This window comes from Dendrobium catenatum, unplaced genomic scaffold, assembly GCF_001605985.2.
Source record: "Dendrobium catenatum unplaced genomic scaffold, ASM160598v2 fragScaff_scaffold_1632, whole genome shotgun sequence".
NCBI lineage: Eukaryota > Viridiplantae > Streptophyta > Magnoliopsida > Asparagales > Orchidaceae > Dendrobium > Dendrobium catenatum.
In genome coordinates, this window is record NW_021320094.1 from 1,154,154 (window position 1) to 1,176,070 (window position 21,917).

The window sequence follows — 21,917 nt, forward strand, 5'->3', positions numbered from 1 at the left end:
GCCACTTTGTAACCCACGTTCTCGCCTTCTTCGTTGTCGAAGACATAATCGTCATTGTGAACCTTGCCGGTCAAATTTGAACTAAAGTCGGTTCGCTATATTCGAAGCTCACTGATGGAACAGTCCTGATAGGTGGAGTTTCCCAGACGATGCGCAATGGAGAAGATGGATTTCTTGGTGATAAGGTAGTTCGCTGCTACGGTCCAGTACATGCTTACAATGATCAAAGAGTTGGTGAGCATGCATATGGTGAAGTACACTACTTCCCTAAGTACTGAGTCGATCGTGGATATCAACAGTGAGGCTATAGAGATATTGAAAGCACTTTATCCTGCCCTAAAAGATCTAGCACTTATTGGTTCTCCGGATTCCCACCACCGGCCTTCATTGTCGAAATTCCGAAAAATACAATTTCCCATCACCACCCTTCATTGTTGGAATTATGAAGAATACAGGTTCCCATCACCAACCTTCATTGTCAAAATTCTAAGGAATACAGGTTTCCACCACCAGCCTTCAATACTAGAATTCTGAGGAATACAGGTTCCCACCACTGGCCTTCACCGGCCAATCTATGGATTTCATTAATGAATTTCTAACATCAAAAGGATACATTGTTATTTTCGTCGTTACCGAGCGCCTCTCTAAATATGCTCATTTTGGACCCCTACCTACAAATCATTATGCCTCTCCAATAGCTTATCTCTTTGCTCATATGGTAGTTTGCTTGCATGATTTTCCTAAAACAATAGTGTCTGATTGAGATAGCATTTTTAAGTAACCTTTGGTGCCATTTGTTTGCTTTAAGTGGTACTACACTCCATTATAGTACTGCTTATCATCCTCAGACAAACGGCCAAACTGAGATTCTCAACCATTGCATAGAACAATATCTGCGTGCCTTTACCTCTACTATTCAATTATTGTCCATCTTTCTTTGTTGGGTTGAATTCAGTTACAACACTTCATTCCACACTGCTATCAGATGACTCCTTACCAGGCTTTATATGGTAAACCCTCTCCCTCCATCCTAGCATATATATTATTGACTCATTATTATCTAATTGTATTAGACTATTACAGACTTAAACAGGTAGTCTTGCAATAGACACTCACTAACCCAAAAGATGAAACATAGGAAAAATCTCCAGCTCTTGCTACCTCCTTTCCATCTCTCAACCCTGAGGACAAGGTTATTTTTCATGACAATGGGAGTGTGATACGCCTTAGGTTTCACAAATTAGGGTTTGCCCTAATTTTCCTTCAAGGTGAAATTTCTCCTCCAAATCCAAGAAAAAATCAACACAAGAGGGATGAGAGTAAGAACAAGAACATTTGCATTCAAAATCCAAGAGAAAAAAGATACAATTTGTCCACTTCGAGAAGGACAAGGTCTCCCACTACAAACCCTAGAAAAACAAGAGAAAGAAACTAAGGAGGCTAAGAGAAAACTCAAATCTTGCATAACCCTAGAAATCTCCCTCTATTCCTTACTTAAAGCAAGCCAAAAGACCAACAAAACCCACTAGTGGGCTGCCCAAAATGAACCGCCCAGCTCAGGGCAGACCCGAGCCAAACCGGTCCAGGATTGGACCGGTTCCGCTCAAGGCCGAACCGTCCCGCCGCTCCGTCGCGTCCCGCACTCCCCTTCGGCTGGCCGACTGGCGCGGCATTCCCCCCCGCGGCTTTCGCTCGCCCGCGGGTGCCGTCCCTCCCTCTGCGACCGGGAGGCGGATCGCATCACATTATTAGTAGAATTGAAGTTGGATGTTTGAAGTTGAGGAATGCTTCGGTTTTTGTTGTGTAATAGAAAAGTACCACTCAAACTTAAGAAAAAATTTATAAGATGGTGGTGAGACTTGGAATGCTTTATGGCGCATAATGTTGGCCATTAAAAGAGAAGCATAATATCAAGTTAAGTGTTACTGAGATGAGGATGCTCAGGTGGATGAGGTGTTTTACTCTTAGCGGCAGGTTACGAAACGAGCATATATGTGAAAAAGTTGGAGTGGCTCCAGTGACAGATAAGATTAGAGAGAGTCGCCTTAGATGGTTTGATCATGTAAAACAGCGGCCTTCCGATAACCTTGTTAGGAGAGTTGATGTATGAGATTTGGCCTATATTAAGAAAGGTATAAGTAGACCTAAAAATGCTTGGTTAGAAAATATTAGAAATAACATTTCTTTTTTAGATTTAAATGAGAATTTGACTCTTAACACACAATGGAGAAAAAAGATTCATGTAGTCGACCCTACATAGTGAGATAAAGGCTTGATGCTGTTGTTGAAGGAAAAACATAGGGTCACATATTAAGAAAATAGATTGAGAGAATTGCTTCGTTAGTGCTTTAATTCTTCAAGTGAAGGGAGATATATTGCATAAATCATAATAATTAGATAATGATCCTTACATGGGCTGCTATAAGAATAGTATGGATTGGACTATTATTTAAGTTCAATTTGGTCAATCTTAGAGTTTAAAGGTTTTTGTTTGACTAAATCTTAAATCGAATATATGAACTATAATTTTAGTAGTAATAGATCTACTGGGGGATTGTGACATTGGGCAATCTAGTTATTAATAAAAGTATATATTTTAGATATATTGAATCTATTGTTCAGAGTGATGGCAAAATAGATGGGGATATTATTAGTAGAATTCAAGTTTGATGGTTGAAGTGTAGGAATGCTTTGGGCTTGTTGTGTGATAGAAAGCGCCTCTCAAACTTAAGGGAAAATTCTAAAGATGACGGTGAGATCTGCAATGCTTTATTGCACAAAATATTGGCCATTAAAAGAGAAGCATATTATTAAGCTAAGTGTTGTAGATATGAGGATGCTCAGGTGGATGAGTGGCTTTACTCTTAGAGATATGATATAAAACGAGCATACACATGAAAAGGATGAAGTAGCTCCATTGGAAGATATGATTAGAGAGAGTCGCCTTAGATGGTTTGGTCACATAAAATGGCGGCTTTCCAATGACCAGATTAGGAGAGTAGATATATTAGATTTGTATTATGTTAAATTAGATAGAAGTAGACCTTCAAATATTTGGTTAGAAAATATTAGAAATGACATTTCTTTATTAGATTTAAATGAGAATTTGACTCTTAATAGGACACAATGTAGAAAAATGATTCATGTAGCTGACCCTGTGGGATAATGACTTGATGTTGTTGTTTTAATGTTGTATTGTTTTGGAATGGCAACAAATAAGTCCTAAATGATGAAAAGACGTAAATGAACTAAACAAATTCAAAAGGAGAAATATTTTTTAAAACTTTAATTGTGTAATGCAATATGATATCTTTTGTGATGTTATTGATGATGATGAGTAGTTCATTAGGCCCCACGAATTAAATAAGATATCACTATCTCTTATGACGCATGTTGACATTCTTGAATTTACTTCTTAGGGAGTCTTTTTGTATCAATGTGAGACTTAGTTTGGAACTTTAGTGATTTTAATCTTCTTTCTCTCTTTTCTTTTGTTATTGGTGTTTGATTCAAAATTTATCAAATGTAATATATGCTAAATTCCTTTTGTGTTGGAATCTTCATCTTTGTTGAAAATTTATATTTATTCTCAAAATTTTTTATAAGATTCCAAACTTTGACTACTATTATGTTAGTGCTTGAGATGAAAGAAGCACATTTTTTGTGTTTGCATTTAAAGTATGATTTTATTGAGTGAAACATTTTGATGTGCGTGATTAAAGTTTTGTTAAGTGTGATATGCATTGAATTCTTTTTGTAATGTAAATCTTGATCATTATTAAAATTTAATATGTTCTTACTTTTTTCTTATGAGATTTAGATTTTTTATGACTATCATATTTTTGTTTGGAATGAAATAAGCTTATTTGTCATTGTTGCGTTAAAGTTTGCTAATTTTTGCTAAAATTAAAAGTTGATAACCTGCAAATTGTGGCTTTTTGAGCATCCTATCATTGGTTGCATTAGCCAACTCAGAACCTTAAGCATCCTACATAACTCTTCTCTAACTATTTATGATAAAAGCATTAACTTTCTTGGACAATGTAAACCCCTACAACAATGAAAAAATGACATGCATGTTGCAATGAAAATTGGCTATTTTACCGCTAACAAATAACGAAAAGATAAAAAAGGATGATGTCATAAGCCTGACACATTAAAATACACCGCTAAATTAATTAACACGATGACCGATGGTTAAGGATTGAATTAGATTTCTAGTATTGCATCATTGTTGTCTTAGAAAAGCCAAAAATTGACTTCTTTTCTTTTACTGAAATTTGTTTTAATATTGTTGGATTTGTAACAAATTTGTAGGCCTTTTATGGAAAATCCATGGCATAATTCCTCTTTTGAAGGTTCTGGTTTTTTGAGGCTCTTTCTAACAACGAACATAGAGAATGCAGATTTCTACACAAGGTAAATATAATGGTAGCCTTTTGGAGAGTAAATCATTTTTTCCCACATTTTGTTTTTTGAATGATCTAACATTTTTGATTTTGCAGTGAACGGATAAGAGAGTTCCTTGACCTTTGGAACTCCATCCCAAATTGCCAATTTTGGGATATTCAGTGGGCTTCCATTCTTGCACGTTGTATAAAGAATTGCAAGTCAATTGATTGGGAATGCTTTTTGCCAGCACTTTTTACCCGGTACCTTAATATGTTTGAGGTATGCAAAGAATTATTTGTTAGGCATCATTCGGTTTAGCTTATTAATTAGAATACCCATGTTAAATGCCATTTTCTTGAATGTATTATTACCTTTTAATGTGAAGTTCTTCAGGCATTAATCTTGATAGAACAGATCTAGGCAGAAACCTGACTGAGTAATATTGATCACCAAAAAAGAAAATAATAATAATACCTAATCCCAAGTGCACCGTGTCGTCCATGCCACAAAGCCATGTTTGCCACCCTCATTGCACCCTTCAACCACTATGGTATGAGTAAATTAGGCCTAGCGCATGTTAATCTCATTCGCCCACATTTCCATCCAAAGCTCTCTCATTATCTCCTGCTACTACCCTAAATTGTCTCTCTCGAAGCTCTTGAACTCTTGCAAATCCCATCTCCTCTTTGTTCATTTTGCTTCTGCTTTGTTTCTTTGTAAAACCCCATTCTTATGCGATCTCTAAACTCCTAAGTAGTCCATCTCTTGTTTCATTGTCAACTTTTTTAAGCACACAATCAATGCTTCTACAAACCTTAGTGTCGGCCTTTTTAAACTATCTTGACTTAAGATAGATAGAGACTGTCAACCCTTCTATCTCCTGACTCCCCTCAACCACACCAATCATAGGTCACTCCTTGCATGCAACAATTATTAACTCAACATTACATATGCTTATGTTTTTCTCTCATAATAGGGATTTGCTAATCCAGTAGGCGCTCACTGCTCTTTGGTATGATCTAACACCCTCTACTCTCAACTCTTTTACGACTTGCACACATTAAATCCCGATCCCAACAACCTGTAACTCACTTTGTTTACTTCCTCCCATTATCCAACCATCTGAGTCTAATGACTTCATTGTGTTTAAGCACATGCATAAATTAGGTCTTATTTCCCACAACTACACCTAGGCACACAAATGCAATAATAAGAAAAAAAGTTTGAAGACTACATGTTTGTCATATATTTGATTCGACCAATGTTTTATCTTCATGTCCATGAATCTTTGATTCGGTTGGAATTTGAAGACCCTATGTCGATCATGACTTTGATCTAACTAGGAAAAAAAATTACCCTTTTCTTCCATTGTGTCTTTCATCTTTTATCTTTCATCTAGCCTTTGGAATTTGAAGATGCCTTGTTTGTTGTATTTTTGACTCAACTGGGAAGAAAATCACCTTATGAATCCGTCGTATCTTTGATCTAGCTATTGTACCACCTCTGCATCTATTAATATTTGATATAGATTGAATTTAAAGACCTTTGCTTCTGTTCAATCTTTGGCCCATCTTGAGTTTTGTCTCTCCATTAATCTTTGATCTAAGTTCAGGGAAAAAAGTTCTCGTTACTTGTGGTTATACTTAGACCAAAATCATAACTATAACTTCGTTGTCATTATGTTGTGGTATGTATGGTTATAGTAAGGCTGGTCACAAATAGGGCAATAAGCCTCAAATTTTAAATAATAAACTCGACTTTTCTAATGGTTATAAGTTCTATCCCAATAAAATGTAGGTCTTCTAAGGGATGAAAGCACCATTCTAATTAAATACTTGTTTCCAGTAATTAGCTCTACTTAACATAAAACCAATAAACCCACTAAATCATAACTTGGACCTTCGAATGGATATGACCCCATCTCACTTAAAATTTGGGCCTTTCCATAGATATAAACTCGAACTCAGCCTATACTTAGGGTAGCTCCCATGCTAATAAACCTACTAACCAAAATCAAATCTACCATTGAAAATCTCTTGTACATTCATCATGATATGCTCTGGTTGTCTAAAAGGATGTAAGTCAAAGTTACTAATTAGATTCGCTGGACGTTATGACTTATCTCTTTCAAATGTTGGTAGACTGTGTCTATTGGTATGCTTAGGGGGGATGTAACTGTAAGATATTAATACGATCTATTTCCATTCCACCAATCATCCCCCTTCAATTCAACTCAAACTTGAGTATTAAAATCGAATCGAAAATCAAGCATAAGAAATCATATACATAATTGAGAGTACTCTCTTGCAAGTAGGAGAGATTGTTAACTATATGGGGCCTTCTGCTTATAAGAATTCTTAACCTTAGATCTAAATAAATCGTGGTCTAAATACCATTTTTTTTTTATTAAATTAAACGTAATTTATCTCATATAAAATGACTCCCCAAATTCAAATAGCAGTTGGGTTTTTCTTGTGTGATCAATTTAATTGATTTTTTTGGTGTAATTATATATGAGTGATGAAAAAATTGATTTTTAACTCCTCAGCTATGTGGCTTACCAAATTATTAATCAGAATAAGTTGCTTCGTGCATCAAATTGTTCATATAGCGCGTTCCTTCTTGTTATTAAGTACTTTTGTAGGTGGTTTTCTGGTTCTCTCAAAAGAAATAATTTCATATGCTAATGTTATGCACTCAATATTTTTATAGGTTTCTTAATTTTCCCTGACCTTGTCCTAATATGGCATCACTTTGCAATTTTCAAAATTTGCTTTCTATTCCTATAAATTACTGCAACTAGTTTACTTTTTCATATGATGCTAACTATGACACTGTTTATTTTTAGAAGAAAATTATGACAACATAATGACCTCCTTAGGAATCAAGAAAACAATGAATGAGTAGAAAATACGAACCACAACTTGTCCAATAATAAACAAATGTAGACAATAAATAATTATGCTATTGATTTTGACTAGCAGTGGCATGTTAAATCAATAACAACTTTAATATATATATATATAACCAAGCGGTTGAGACCAGTTCAAAGGAATTTAGTTTTAATACACAAAAATGAAATAAAAAATCCTGAAAAAACATCAACTAGGTGTTGACTCAATTTTTTAATCTTAAAATTAAAATTTAACTTAATTTTTGACCTGAGACGATATGATTTAATGCTCTAGTCAGTGTGAATCGATTAAATAGAATCAATCTATTCATTTTAATCGATTTATTTTCTTTGATTTAACTATAATTTCATTAATACGAATCAAATCAAATCAAATTAATCGAGTTGAATCAAGGAGAATTGAATATAATCTAGTCAAATTGAACTTAACTGAGTCAAATTAAAGCGGCTTGAGTCAAAGTGAACTAAATCATTGTCAATTCAACTAAATTAAACTATCGACTTGGTTTGACTTGATCGATTTGTCTGGCTCAGCCATAATCCAATCCAACCATCAAATAGTTTCTTAAACCTTTTAAAAAATATGTCTAAAACTAATCGAACATCTGGAAATGCAGAAAAGTGAAGAGCGGCAAGCATGATGGTCCCAACCCCTTTTTTGACAAACTGGTTCTGACATAGCTAGATATCGAGGGTAAAAGGGGAATTACTTACAACTGTTCATCCATAGCAAATTGAAGGCAAGATGGGCATTTCACACATTTCCTAAGGGCTTGAATTCGCAAGCAAACTCAATTACATAGGAAGTTTTCGTATATATGCGATTAGCAGAATCAAAGGGAGGTAGTGCTTTTTGTTCTTTTGGTTTTTAGAGAAAAGGAAGGAGGGTTGGCGTTCTGAGTGCTCAAGCTTCCAAGCTCTACTTACCTTCTTATTGGTTGGCGGCCTTTAACTTCGAGAAGGATCAAACATCTGCGACCTGTAGTGGAGGATTGATCTTTTTAGTAGCTTCACCTGGGCTTGAAGAGTTTTGCAATTCTCTTCTTATTTTCTGAGGTTCGATAACCAATAAAAAGTTTCATTGCCATCGACAACCATATTCCAATGAGTTGTAGTCTGTGACAGTGACGCCCCTTGCTATTTGTAAGCAAGATTTCTTGCATTAATTGTCTTTGTCTACTAGATGACGGTACTGCAATTAGCAATTGCTGAACATCGCTTTAGTGCAAAAAAATTCCTTAATACTTAGAAAATTTGTGTCTCTTGGCCTTTGTCGATGTGTATAACGATCATAATTAACACTAGCTCCTTTAGATTTCCCTTAGTTTATGATTATCTGACCCAAACCCATTGTCCTCTTTAATTGTCCATGGAAATCCGGTGATTTCTCATGGATGGTTTTCATTTAAGATTTAAAATATGAGGACGACAAGGCATCGGGTCAAAATTGCATTCATGTTGGACTTAGCCTTCCACCTACATCAAGCTCTATGTTGGACTTAGCCTTCCCTCTGTATCAAACTTTAGGTTTTCTAGTGGCCATTTGATCTTTATCTATTGATTTCACATTTGTTCAATTTAATCAAGTTGTATTTCATTTCTATCTAAAGATATATGAAATTTTCTTTTGCATTGATGTGTTGCTAAATAAGTTCATTTAATTCCAAAATATTTAAAATTAATTTGAGATAAACTTTGGACCCTCGATGGTTCATGGTTTAAATCCCATATTGTTTTTGGAAATATTTAGACTTATTCATAAGTTTTCCAAATGAAATGATTAATTGCTTTTAATTTAGAAAATTCATTACTAAGTACAAAAGGTTCCTAAATATGCAAATCATATTTAATATGCTTTTAAAGTCGTAGATTATGACAAAGTTAATCTTAAGTAACATTTTGTACCCTCTTAAAGCAGGAAAGGGTCACTCTCAAAGCAATTCATATTTAATATGCTTTTAAAGTCGTAGATTATGACAAAATTAATTGCTTTTAAGAGGGTCACTTCTAGCCTTTAGGGTCACTCTAAAATAGGAAAGGGTCACTTCTTTTAAAGCTTCCTCTCATGAATATTTCTTGCTTTTTTTTAACTTGATAAATGTAAATTATTAACCAAGCAACATTCCATCTTCTCAAATTCATTTGGAATGTTTTCTCACCTTTAAACCAATTTCAATGTGGCATGAGTTGTAGAGCTCAAACCCAAATTTGAACTCTTCCAACATATTCATCTTAATTAGTGTTCTTTATGAATTCATTTAATGATCCCCTTATATCTTTTATGAATTTTAAAGGGCCCTAGTATTTGTTTTGGCCCCTTATAGGAGCCAAGCAACCTTAGACAAGCCTTAGGTTTTTCCTTGGTTTGGATTGAGTAAAGTCAATACAGACCTCTCCAATTTATATTCATATCCCTAATATTCTTTCTAAATCATACATAAGAGTTTCCTAAATTGCCTTTGAAGGATTCTTGAATAGAATTATCTTGTTAAGATCCGAAATCTAAAATTTCTCTCATTTATGTGACCTCAAAGTGAATAATTGGTTCCAATTTATTCTATAGGATTAAATATATGACACTCATCCTTAAACTCTGAAGTTTTGTAGTACTCTCCATGGTTATAACTCTCAAATTTGAAGCCAAAATGTTTAGCCTTGTTGCGTTGGTTTGAACCCAATTCAAACAAATAGCCTAGTCTTGCTATGTGACATAAAATCACATGAATTTTTGTTGTTATCTCCAAGTTATGGTTGCCCCATTTGTCTCATACCCAAAGCTGTTGGTTCATATCATGACTTTAATTTACTTGTCCCAATCAAGAGAAAAATACATTAGCTGTTGACTCATAAGCTTAGTTTCTAATATTTGACTCAAATGAAATAAGAGCTTTTTTCTCCTTTGGCCTCAAAGCTAAAACCCATCAACTTGACCAATTCAAGTAGGTTAATTTTCATGTCTAGAACAAAACTCTAAATTGCTTCATTTAGGCAAAATAAGTGAACTATCTCGTCATCATAATTTTGTTAAACTAAACTTTTAGGACTCTTTAAAAACCTTCTATTTTATAGTCACTTTATCCGATTAGATGAATTTCATCAAATCTGAATACTTAAATAAGTTTATTTTATTCAATTAAACAAACTGCTTACTCTTGTTAAAATCTTACAAGAATAACTAAAATCCTTAAAAAATACTTCGGTCTCTTTTGATACAATGATATGTCATTTCATTCCAAAAGTTGGATTATATATGTCATTATATATCTTGTGAATGACCGGCTTACCTCAAAACATACAGTGGTCATTTCATGGATTCTTCATAATACTTTATAAAATACATTTCTTAAATAAAAACTTTGAGTCACAAATTATTTTAAGTAAAATCACTCATGAATTAAAATTAAATATCTTTCTTTTCCGCAATATAATAACACATCAAATAATAATGTGACAACCACAGGAGCATGAACAGACTAGATGTATCTCTTTTGGCAACTTGGGGTTAGGATTTTTTTATGCAATGTGATTGTGATGTTTGGTGTGAAATGATTGTTTGATGGATTCTCTGTTTTGTGGTTACATGCTCTTTTAACTTCTTAAGTATTAGGATAGAGAATTTATTGGCGGCTATGTTCAATAAGAGCGAACAAATTAAGAATTTATTATTTAACTATATTTTCTTGTAGATACTGCTTATATGCTAAAGCCTTGAGTAGGCATGGTCAATAGGTTAAAAATTTAGCTTATAATTATAAGTGCTAGGCAATCTATGGTGTGTTGTGTTAATATATATTATATATTTTCTAATTCTTTATTTTGCATGAAAGAGGCTTTTCTTTTCTTTTTACAAATGTAATTCATTCATAGTTTTAGGAAGTCATGCACTTGTGGGATATAGCAAAATGAACGATGAATTAGAAGGATAAACTCATAAACTTCACAGTGAAGCTTTGGATGTATCAAAATTCCGTAACTTGAAGACACACATGTTGAGTTTATAAATTTAATTAGGTTGTATAAGATAAACAATTTCCCCATTCTTTTTATTTTCCTGGTTATAAAAATACTGATATGTTATTTTGTGACCAATTATTGTGATTGATTGTTTGCTTATTTTAAGTGCAAATTAAAAATATGTGCTTTTTCCTAGGTTTCTTTTAGTTCTTACTTGAAGTGGCCTAAACATTTTATGTTGTAGGCTTTTAAAAAGTTAAGTTTTTTACTTATTAAAAATATTAGTAATTTTAAAATCAATCATATGATAATAATATATTTTTAAAAGTATACTTATATATTTTATCCAATAATAAGCTAATTTTTTTTAAAACTAAAATGAAATGTAAAGCTTCCTTATGGATCTTAATATGCATTTCAACATTTGACTGATTCCTTATTCATAAGGGTGCTTTTCAAATCAGCATAAAATCATGTATTTAAATGATGAATATCATATATGTAGTGTTATGAGTCGCATGCAGAAATAAAAGCTCTCATATTAACAACTAGATAACAAAAAGCGCATTAGGTGTCAACATATGTATACTGTCATAGTCAAACATTGTAGCTTAAGTGATTAAATTATAAGTTTTCTTTTTTAAAATTAAAATAGTCAAGCCTATCTTGCATATGCATTGGGCTTGGAATTGTATGATTTTAAAAACGTTTAGGTGGGTTTAGCTAACCATTCTTTTCAGGCAGAATTGTAATATTAGAGGTCGAGTTGACTTAACCTAAGGTAAAGTTTTAATTTCGTAAGTCTCATGGATTTTGGTAGATTTAGATTTGATTTACTAACTTTCGGTAGTTCTCACCTTAAATTTAGAGTTCAAGGCTGATGTTCTTTTTAGTTGTCTTAAGTCCTCATTTTCTTAGACATTTTTAGAATCATGTCTTGGTGGAATATAAGTCTCAACTTTCTAAATAAAAATAATCAACTTAAATATAAATTCAATCTTTAGAATATAAAGTCCAGTATATGATACTTTATAGTACCTCTGCATTTCTCAGAGTAAAGTACTCTTATCCTCCTACTTTAGTTTCTATTTAAAATTAATTCTAAGATGATCCAATCATTCTTGAAATTTCAAAGGCCAAATCTTTGAAATTAATGTTAACCAATATTTTGATAAAAATATAAGCTATTATTTTAGTCAAAAGTTTTTTCAAGGGCTAAATATCCTTGTGATGTAATTGATTATAGTGGTTTGCCCTTGCAGGGAACTTGTACCCATGGTAAAATAAACTTCATTCATCTTACATGTGAAGGGAAAATCTTCGGGCATATAATAATAAAATATAATTTTTGCTATCGAGTATATAGTGAATAAAATTTTTGTCCTTCAAGATAATGCATTATTTTCTATTTAAATGAAATTCTTTTATGAAAGGATGCTTCTCTATTTCCAAATCAAGCAGTTTTCCAGATCAAGTAATCTTTAACCGTTGCATTCCAAAATTCTTGTCTAAAATTTGTCTAGTCCTTCTCTTACAGGAAACTGTGGGTTTCCAATTCTGTATAGTCGCTGGAGTTGGTTGAGAGTTGAGAAGTCTTGATGTCGATGGTGGCGGAGTCTAGGACCCCAAAACAACCACCCTCCCTCTACACCATGGTTTAAAATTGTGCAATATGAGGCTCGCCTTTGCACAATTCCAGTAAAAAACACCTCGATGCTTACGCCTTGAGTTTTTTCCATAAGGCTTGCGCCTCAACTTGGTTGAGGCCCGCCTCGCCTCATTGGCATGAGGCTTACGTCTCGCGCTATATATATTAAAACTTACATAAATCTTGAAGTAAATGCCCGATATTGGACTCCATATGAGAGGAGGAAGGGGAGAGAACAGTTCATCATAATGATGATTCAAATGAAGAACCCCTTAGTGATGACAGTGTTGATGACTTATGAGTTCTTACGTGATATATCATTGTTATTTATTTTTAGAAATTGGAATTATATGTTAATGAAAAGAATATTGGGATTTAAGAAAGATAGAATTTTGAGTTAAACTATTTTTCTTGTTGTCTTATTATTGGGATATTTTGATTTCACTTCATATCTTATGCTGTTTTATATTTTATATTATACACTCATTAGTATATAATTTTTTTTTCATTTTATGTTTATGCAATCTTTTGAATTTGAGGCTTACGCCTCGCCTCACGAATGAAAAACGCCTCAATACCCGAATACGCAATTTTAAACATTGTAGATAAGGGGGTGAACTCCAGTAGTTTTCATAAGGGGGTGAACTCCTGTAGTTTTTATACATATCATTTTCCTTTCTTTTCCATTTATTTTGAACATTTTTATTCATTTTCATATGTCATTTCTTCGTTTGCATATTTCCTTAATACATACATGTATTATATAACGTTCTTTTTCATTCATATACATAATTTCATTCATGTTATTAGATCTTTTTTTTTTCTGTTGTAATAATATTTACATTTATTTATGCATTTAAACTTTCAACATTTCACTCATGATAGTCTTTAAAAAATAAAGTCTTGAAAGTAATAGTATAATACAAAACATTATATCTTATTTGAAAGAATAATACAAAATATTGAATTTTATAATTATAATTACCCACTTGAATGTTCTGGCTTCAATACTTTCCAACTTTCAACTCTTGCGACAATCTTTCCCGAAAATTCTCTTATTAGCGTCGTTTCTTCACATAACACACAAGGTTAGCCAAAATTCTTTCTAATCCATCAATATTAACATTAAGAATTTTTCCAAAAATAGATAAGGTATAAAATTCTTAACTCGTGTCTTTTACCTCGAAGGACCTTTCTTATTTGCTGAGTCAGACTCCCTCAATTTTTTTTTTTGATTTCTTTCCTTCTAAAATTGTCATAAAATAAATTTTAAGGATTTATTCTACAAAGTTTAGCAAAAGACATATTATAAGAAAATCACTTACAAAAAGAGGATTATTCCAACTCAAAATCCTTCTCCTTCCTTTCCCGAATTCTTCAAATCTCTTCATTTGCCCTTAATGAAACACCCTCATTGTTTAGATGAATAATTTGGAAAGGATTTATGCATAAATAAAGAATTAAAAACTGATGCTATCAAATATTTCTGTAATTTTATTTTTATTTGAACAATAGTATATTTTATGTTCTTTTCTTTTTTTTAGCTATCTAATGATGGGAAAGCATCCAATGAACATGATAGGTTGTGCATGGGGCTTGGTAGACCTTTGGTTTGCTGGCTCGATTGGTCCTTTGGCTGCTGCTGGTTCACGGGTTAGTTGTTGGGGCCTTTGGTGATGAATGGAGAAGGTTGGGGTTGAGCTCATTCTCTTAGTTGCTTGAGCTGAAGTTGAGTAGCTCATTAATGTTCTAAAGGTAGCTCATTAAGAAGGATTCAATTTTGGAGTGGACTTGTCCCTTCTCCTTCCCCTTTCTTCTTGTCTCTTGGGAAACCGTGGCTATGCTTACTGTTTTTTGTGCCTTGGCTCCTTGGATTCTCGGCTGGCTGAATTCTGTACCTTGTCTTCTTGGTTCTCACGATGGCTGTTGGATTTCCCGAGCTGGGGGGTTTTCCCGTGGCATTTGGCGCCTTGGTTCCGTGCGGTTTCTTTGGTCCCGTGGCTGCCTCCTCGGTTTTTCAACTGGGTTGTTCTTTCCTATGAAAAGCATTGGGGAAAACCGTGACTTGGTGCTTGGGTTCTTGTGAAAATTAATGAATGTGACTATTGATATTCCCCTATCTTGCCTATAAATATGAGAAGTTTTTGTGAAGAGAGGGAGTTGATTATTTTGAGCAAATTTGCTATTGACCTGCGGGTTATTGGAAAAGCTTGCGAGCTTGTTCCATTCTTCTTCTCATCTCCTCCGGAAATCTTGCGATTGTTAATCTTGATTTTGAAAAGAGTTTTGTGTTCTAGGTTTTCTTGCTTGGGCTCTTGGCGTTGCCGGAGATTGTGGGAGAGTTGTTCTTCCTCTCGAATTGAAGAACATTGTATCTTGCTTTGGTTTTGATCGTCTACTAGTGGAATACAATTGTTTGCTATTGTTTTCCCAACGTTTTCTCCCTATTCTCTCAGTTTTTCCACTGTTTGGTGGCTGTTTTCTATTGAAAACAGTGGAATATTTGTGTTTTGGCGAAGATCCGATAGGAATCACTTGGAATATTCAAGTGGTACCTATCATAGTTCCCATGACTAGATCAATTTCACTTTATTTGTGATTCCAAAATAGAGCTTTTACATAATCTAGTCCCGATGTCTCAGTGTCTTTTGTGATGTTAGTTTAACTCTTCTATGCGTTCATTTCCATTCAGTAGGTTCACTTTGAAAAGAACCAATCACTTTTTGTTGTGTTTATTCCAAGTAATTCCTGCTATGCTATATAATGATTTTTCTTTCCAGATTCCCGTGTCAACTGGAAATGGAGCGTATCCTTTCCCTCTTGAGGTTCCTAGAAACACAAGATTTCTGTTTTCCAGCAAAACAGGCACGCCTGCGAAAGCTATAGCAAAATCAATAGTAAGGTTTTTTTTAAGTTAATTTGGAGAACTGATCAACGTTGTTTCCTAATTGTGATGTATTTCCATATATTTGCAATTTCTTCAATAGTTTGCGCATAAGTTTTGTTGGCTTATCAAATATTTCTGTATGTAACTATAGGTTTTTCTCTTAAAACCTGGTAGTTTGGCGCATGAGCACTTTGAGAGATTGGTGTGCCTTCTGGAGCAGTTAATTCCTCACTTTCCCAGCTTATTTTGTTTTTAGCAAACAACTTTTGGTTATATTTCCGCATTCAATTGATTTACAACAACCTCATTTTCCTAGATATTACCATCCTTCAAATGGAGGCCGTTGGACTTATTCCTTGGAGCGCTTATTGAGATACTTAGTAATTAGCTTTCAAAAGCGCCTTCGGCATGAACAATTGTAAGAAGTCTCTTTTGATGATGGTTACAATAATTAGATTTTCCTTGTTGAGATGTTTGTTCTTATCATCGATATATTGATGCAGTTATGCCAAGGATGACAAACAGGCTGTCTTGTCTTTGGGAGCATTAGAAAGATCTTCTTTTGTTAAAGTGACCCTGAAATTAATTGATCGTGGTCAATACAGCAAAACCGAAACTCTTTCAGAAACAGTTGCTGTTTCAACTTCAGTTTTAGCATATGTGGAGCCTTCTTTGGTCCTTCCTTTCATTGCTTCTCGCTTCCAGTTGGCCCTGGAGACAGTGAGTATAGCTGGATATTTTTTTTTTTCATTTACTGGACTTTTTTACTTTATTCTGAACAACCATCGATTCTCTTTTGTAGGCTGTCAAAAGCCCTTTTTCTTCCTTATTTTATTGTTCTTAGTAAGCATCTAATATGGTGAAGCACGACAACATCTTATTTTTTTGTCTATACTCCTTTTTCTATCTCCAAATAGATGACTGCTACCCACCAGTTGAAAACTGCTGTTACCTCATTGGCGTATGTTGGCCGTGCTCTCTTTCTTGCTTCTTTGTTGCCCTCTCCCCAAAAGGAGGATTTAAATTCTAGTGATTCTTTCATGGATGTTGTTGCAATATCGCTTTCTAATGCATTGCTTGGAATGGATGCAAATGATCCTCCAAAGACCTTAGCAACTATGCAATTAATTGGTTCCATATTTTCCAATGTAAGTATTTTAGTTTTTAATTGTATATGATGCGTAAAATGGATGATAATATCTAAATTTTGTATTCCTCTCTCACGGCAGTTAATTGTAGTGGGTGATAATGAAGATGCCCCCCTATTCCTCCAAAACCTTGCATTATCAGAATGGCTAGATGAGTTTTTTTGCCGCTTATTTTCTCTCCTTCAGCATTTAGAACCAACAAATGTCATGTACGTAGTTACACCAAGCGACTTGTCATTTTTTTTATTTTGAAATTTAGCTGCATTTATTGCTTATTTGTAAATTTGTTAACATATACATGCCCTTTTACTTTGAGACCTGTAGGAATGATGGTGTGCAGACTTCCATCACTTCAGGAACTTTCCTTGTTGAGGACACCCCTTATTACTTTTGCATGTTAGAAGTTCTGCTAGGGAAACTTTCGAAACCATTATTCAATCAGGTTGGTAAGCTTTCAGTATTGTCAAATACTGCCACCAAGTTATTCAATTTGCTCCATCTTGATTTGGATCATAGCATGTGGATCGTATAAGTATTTTTCATCTACTATCCGTCTTCTTATATGTTCCAGGTATTGAAGAAAATTTCCAGATTTGTGAATTCAAATATTCTTCCTGGTGCTACTGCAGAAGTTGGGCTTCTTTGTTGTGCTTGTGTACATTCTAACCCAGAAGACTCGGCTGCCAACCTTATCAAACCACTGCTGCAGTCTGTAACCTCTTCTTTACAAGGGACGCCTACTTACGAATTTGGTAGAGAGGATTCATCTTCATCAACCAAGGTCTTTATTTGATCATTCTGTTGTTGAATTCTCAAGTATCAGTATCTCTCTTATTTAATTTGTCCTAATTGCAGGCTACACTTTCCCCAGCTCTTGAAATAGCAATTGAGTACCATTTAAAAGTGCTAGCTATTGCCATCAGTTATGCAGGCCCTCAGCTACTTCATCACAAAGATGAGCTGAAAGAAGCAATTGCCTCTGCATTCCGGGCTCCTTCATGGAAGGTTAGTTAGTGGGCATACGGTACCATGTCTTGAATCAATTAATTCTTAAGTTTGTGGATGCTGCATGTTTTTTTCCTGGATTTGTTTTCCTTTCTGTATTCAAATATGTTATTTTTTTTATCAATGGTAACCTCAATCTTTGATTAACCGACAGGTTAATGGAGCTGGTGATCATGTTCTTCGTTCTCTCCTTGGAAGTTTGGTTCTCTATTATCCAATTGAGCAATACAAGTATAATTATTCATTCAATTATATTTCTTTTCTAAAGGAGAACAAATTGATTGTCCAAGTTGTGAATTTTGTTGACATATTGCAATTTTTCTGCATGCTTAGGTCATTGCCAGAGAAGGATGGAGCTTCCATTTTAGAAGAATGGGGTTGCTCAAAGAATGAAAATAACAGCTCGCTTCCAAAGTGGCACATCCCTGGAAAAGAAGAGCTTTCATTTGCAAATGAGCTGTTGGTTTATCATTTTCAAGCAGCTTTAGATGATCTTCTTGAAATATGCCAGACAAAAGTTCATGTTGATGCAGGTAAGCATGATGTGTGATTTGCAGTCTGGTAATCTTGGCTCAATAGCTTTCAATATCTGTGTAAGAAGGAAACACAAGCATCTTTTAAAAGATTTGGGGGATGAGGGTTTTCTTTGAGCATGTACAGGATTTCATACGTGCCATTGAGTGTGGGGTTTACTAAGCGGGTCTAGAAGCTCTGTTCAAAGATGCTAGAACTATCTTGGTTGGTCAGTTTTCAAGTAAAAATGTATATTCGCCCCAAATGCATGCAAGAGGAGCCCTCCCGCTCCATCTCTCGATCTTGGACACACGAATGAAGCAGAAGGACTAGTATTCGACAATGAAAGTCGGTGGAAGGACCATTATTCCTCAGAATTCCGATAAAAAAAGGTCGTGGTGGGAACCTGTATTCCTCATAATTATGGTAATGATGATCGATGGTGGAAACCTATGGCGGTGTGCTTGCCGGCAGGATTTGATATAGATGCAGAGGATGGAAGAAAATTTGGGGGCAGAGGAACTTGACAAAAGTTGTCCAGATGCACGCACCTCAAGCTCTTGCTTGAATCCTCTCGGTTCCACCCAAGACACACACGAGAGGAGGCTACCACGTGCTACAAGCTTTAGGGACGCACGATGTTGCTTGGTTCCGCCCGGACACAAGTGTAGAATCTTCTGTCTGCACGCCTCTTTCTTCCTGTTTGGTCGCACACATGCAAGAGGAGTTCATGAGACTTTCATCTCTCTCGATCGAATGCAGAGACCGTAGGATGAAGCAGTCTCCCTCCTCTCGGTTGGACATATGTAGGAGCGAACAAGCCAAGAACCTGCTCCCCTTCATTTCAGAAAGTCCGACTGTAAAAAAACTCAGAATTCTGGTCAAGACAATGAAAGCTCTGATACTATATCATACAAAACTATCATACAAAACTATCAGAGATTTAGAGAGGAAAAAAGCTTAATTTTATCATACAAAACTATCACTATTTATAGATCTATACAGGATATCTTAATAAATAAACAAATAATTATAGAAGAATGCATAATTGTCCTAATATAATCCTTCCTGAATCAGCCACCTGATTATGGAATGAGATCGGCGTGATCCAGGTGGCCTCACCTGGATCCCCATTATGGCCATAGGATCAAGAGCCATGGGACGGCTAGGATGGCTGGGACGGTATTTGACATTTGATGATGTTTGTTGCATTGTTGTGATGCTCATTATAAAATAAGGTCATTAATACTTTGGCAGAGGTGACAAGTTGTTACCGATGGCTTTGAAGCCATGAATGGGGAATATGGGCAGTAATGCTTCTTGTTGCATTTATCCTGCACAACTTGAGCGTATCTTCGTGATTATTTTTTGGGAAAGCAAAGCAGCTGACAAGTATTTTGAAATGAAGCCTACATACCCTTATTTGAAACTTGAGGACCAAAACAGAGTTTTAGGGAACCTTAAGAAGTGCAGAATGCATTTACCCTTTACTTATCTAGTCCATCACTTTTCTTCCTCACTATAATAGTTGTCACCATTTCCCTTTCTGAATTTAAGACGGTGCATATTATCTATTAATTAATGTTCTTATTCCTTTTGCAGGGAATGAGAAGGAACTCTTGAAAGTGACACTGTTGCGTATATACTCATCATTGCAGGGTGTTATGTCATGCTTGCCTGAGATGCGTCCATCTCTCAGAAGCACAAGTATTACAGATCAGGATTACAATTTCTTTTTAATTGCTGGGGCAGTTGGCTCTCCAGTTGGTAATTCAGAAATGAGGGAAAGAGCTGCTCAACAAGTACATGTGGCTTGCAGGTTTGTCGGATTAAATTAAGTATTCATCAGTCATATTTGGTATGCTAAGTGCCTTCCTTTTGAGCTTTTTGCAGATACTTGCTAAAAGAGAGAACAGATGATAGCATTCTGTTGATACTTATTATTCGCATAATTCATGCATTAGCTAATTATGGTATGAATGCACAATGTGAAGTATATGGTTAACTTCTGTCTAGGATGGTCTTATATGATGAAAAATTATGGTTGTTTTTTATTACAGGAAGCTTGGAGTATGAAGATTGGTTAAATCATATTCAGGCTTGGAAATTGGAATCTGCTTCAATAATTGAACCTCCATGTAATTTCATTACTTCTTCCCATGCGCTTGGAAAGAGAAGGTAAAAAATGTTTGTCGAAACGTTGTTCTCTATTTATTCTTCTTTTCCGATATATTGTTTATGCAATATCGATGGACACAGTTTTTTGAAAGTGTATTCTGTTTTCCAGACCCAGGTGGGCGCTTATTGACAAGGCATACATGCATAATACATGGAGATCATCACAGTCCTCATATCATAAATTTCGTGCTGATACTAGTTTGGCTCCATCAGAACACATGGTTCCTCTGATGGATGATCTCTTGGAACTCTCTTTGCACAACTATGAGACTGTTCGTTCGTAAGTGGCTTTAAGTACGAGCCTATTATGTATAACCATTCATGATATTATTTTTCTCCAGTGGTCATCACTTTGGTGAACTTCAACAAGTTTCCTTGATGAATCAAGTGCACCAATAATCTCAATAATAAAATTCAAATGGAGTTGCTTATGCTGCACATGAAGCTTTTATTTTATTTTGTCGTGTGCTTTTATATGTATGAAATCTGATACTATTAGTTTCTTTCTATCCATGGTAACCATTGGAATGTTATAGAATCATCCTTGTTCTCTTCACTAAATTATGAATTTTTTTTTCCCTGTTCTATCCATACTTTTCATCAACAGTATTTGTTCCCTGAATAAGTTGGTTATATTATAGATACTGTGGATTCAGCCCCACGCCATGATAGAATCATCCTTGTTCTCTTCAACAAAATATGAGATTTTTTTTTTTAAAAAAAAATTTGGCGACTTGCTTTTTCCATACTTTTGCTTATAGATACTGTTGATTTAGCCCCTCCCCCTCTTCTCTACAATCCAGTCTGCATCCTACGCACACACAGTTAATTCCCGTCAGAAGAGCACTCGCAAAAAAAGAGAGAAAAAGGATAAAAAAATAGATTGTATTTAAGTTTCAATTTCCTCTAATTGAATTTGTCAATTTGACTTTTAGGCATGCTGCGAGATCTTTAGCAAAGATGTTCAAGCGCTGGCCACCATTTATTGCCAAATCTGTTCTCATAATGACTCAGTATCTTTCTAATAAAAAAACTTCAGAACATGTGGTGTTAGGCTCTTGTGCAGTTCTTTCCATGAAAACTGTTCTCGGGCATATGACAACGGTAAGACTCAAACATTGATTTGCATTTTAAGTATATTCATAGGATAATTGCTTATATAATAGTTGTCACACTGTTTAGGATGCAACATCCTTATCTTCATTTGTCACGGGTCTTCTGGCTAGGTAAACATTTTACTCTTTATCAATTGCTCTCTTTCATAGCCTTTTTTTTAAA

At 34.7% G+C, this 21,917-nt stretch overlaps 1 protein-coding gene across 3 annotated transcripts in view; it reads left to right on the forward strand.

Moving 5' to 3' along the window:
* LOC110099050 (proteasome activator subunit 4) overlaps window positions 1-21,917 on the forward strand; it is a 39,141-nt gene that overhangs the window by 5,477 nt on the left and 11,747 nt on the right. For all 3 annotated transcript variants that reach the window (XR_003703142.1, XM_028701047.1, XM_020826068.2), the window contains exons 5-23: window positions 4,318-4,419; window positions 4,506-4,671; window positions 15,689-15,805; window positions 15,947-16,014; window positions 16,112-16,213; window positions 16,299-16,515; window positions 16,713-16,943; window positions 17,025-17,152; window positions 17,268-17,385; window positions 17,515-17,724; window positions 17,799-17,948; window positions 18,103-18,179; window positions 18,282-18,481; window positions 20,064-20,280; window positions 20,355-20,434; window positions 20,522-20,639; window positions 20,749-20,919; window positions 21,575-21,743; window positions 21,822-21,865. Coding sequence is in view for 2 of the 3 variants with exons in the window: in XM_028701047.1 (XP_028556880.1) it covers window positions 4,318-4,419; window positions 4,506-4,671; window positions 15,689-15,805; window positions 15,947-16,014; window positions 16,112-16,213; window positions 16,299-16,515; window positions 16,713-16,943; window positions 17,025-17,152; window positions 17,268-17,385; window positions 17,515-17,724; window positions 17,799-17,948; window positions 18,103-18,179; window positions 18,282-18,481; window positions 20,064-20,280; window positions 20,355-20,434; window positions 20,522-20,639; window positions 20,749-20,919; window positions 21,575-21,743; window positions 21,822-21,865 (2,685 nt within the window). In the remaining variant the exon portion in view is untranslated. The remainder of the gene's footprint in view (window positions 1-4,317; window positions 4,420-4,505; window positions 4,672-15,688; window positions 15,806-15,946; window positions 16,015-16,111; window positions 16,214-16,298; window positions 16,516-16,712; window positions 16,944-17,024; window positions 17,153-17,267; window positions 17,386-17,514; window positions 17,725-17,798; window positions 17,949-18,102; window positions 18,180-18,281; window positions 18,482-20,063; window positions 20,281-20,354; window positions 20,435-20,521; window positions 20,640-20,748; window positions 20,920-21,574; window positions 21,744-21,821; window positions 21,866-21,917) is intronic.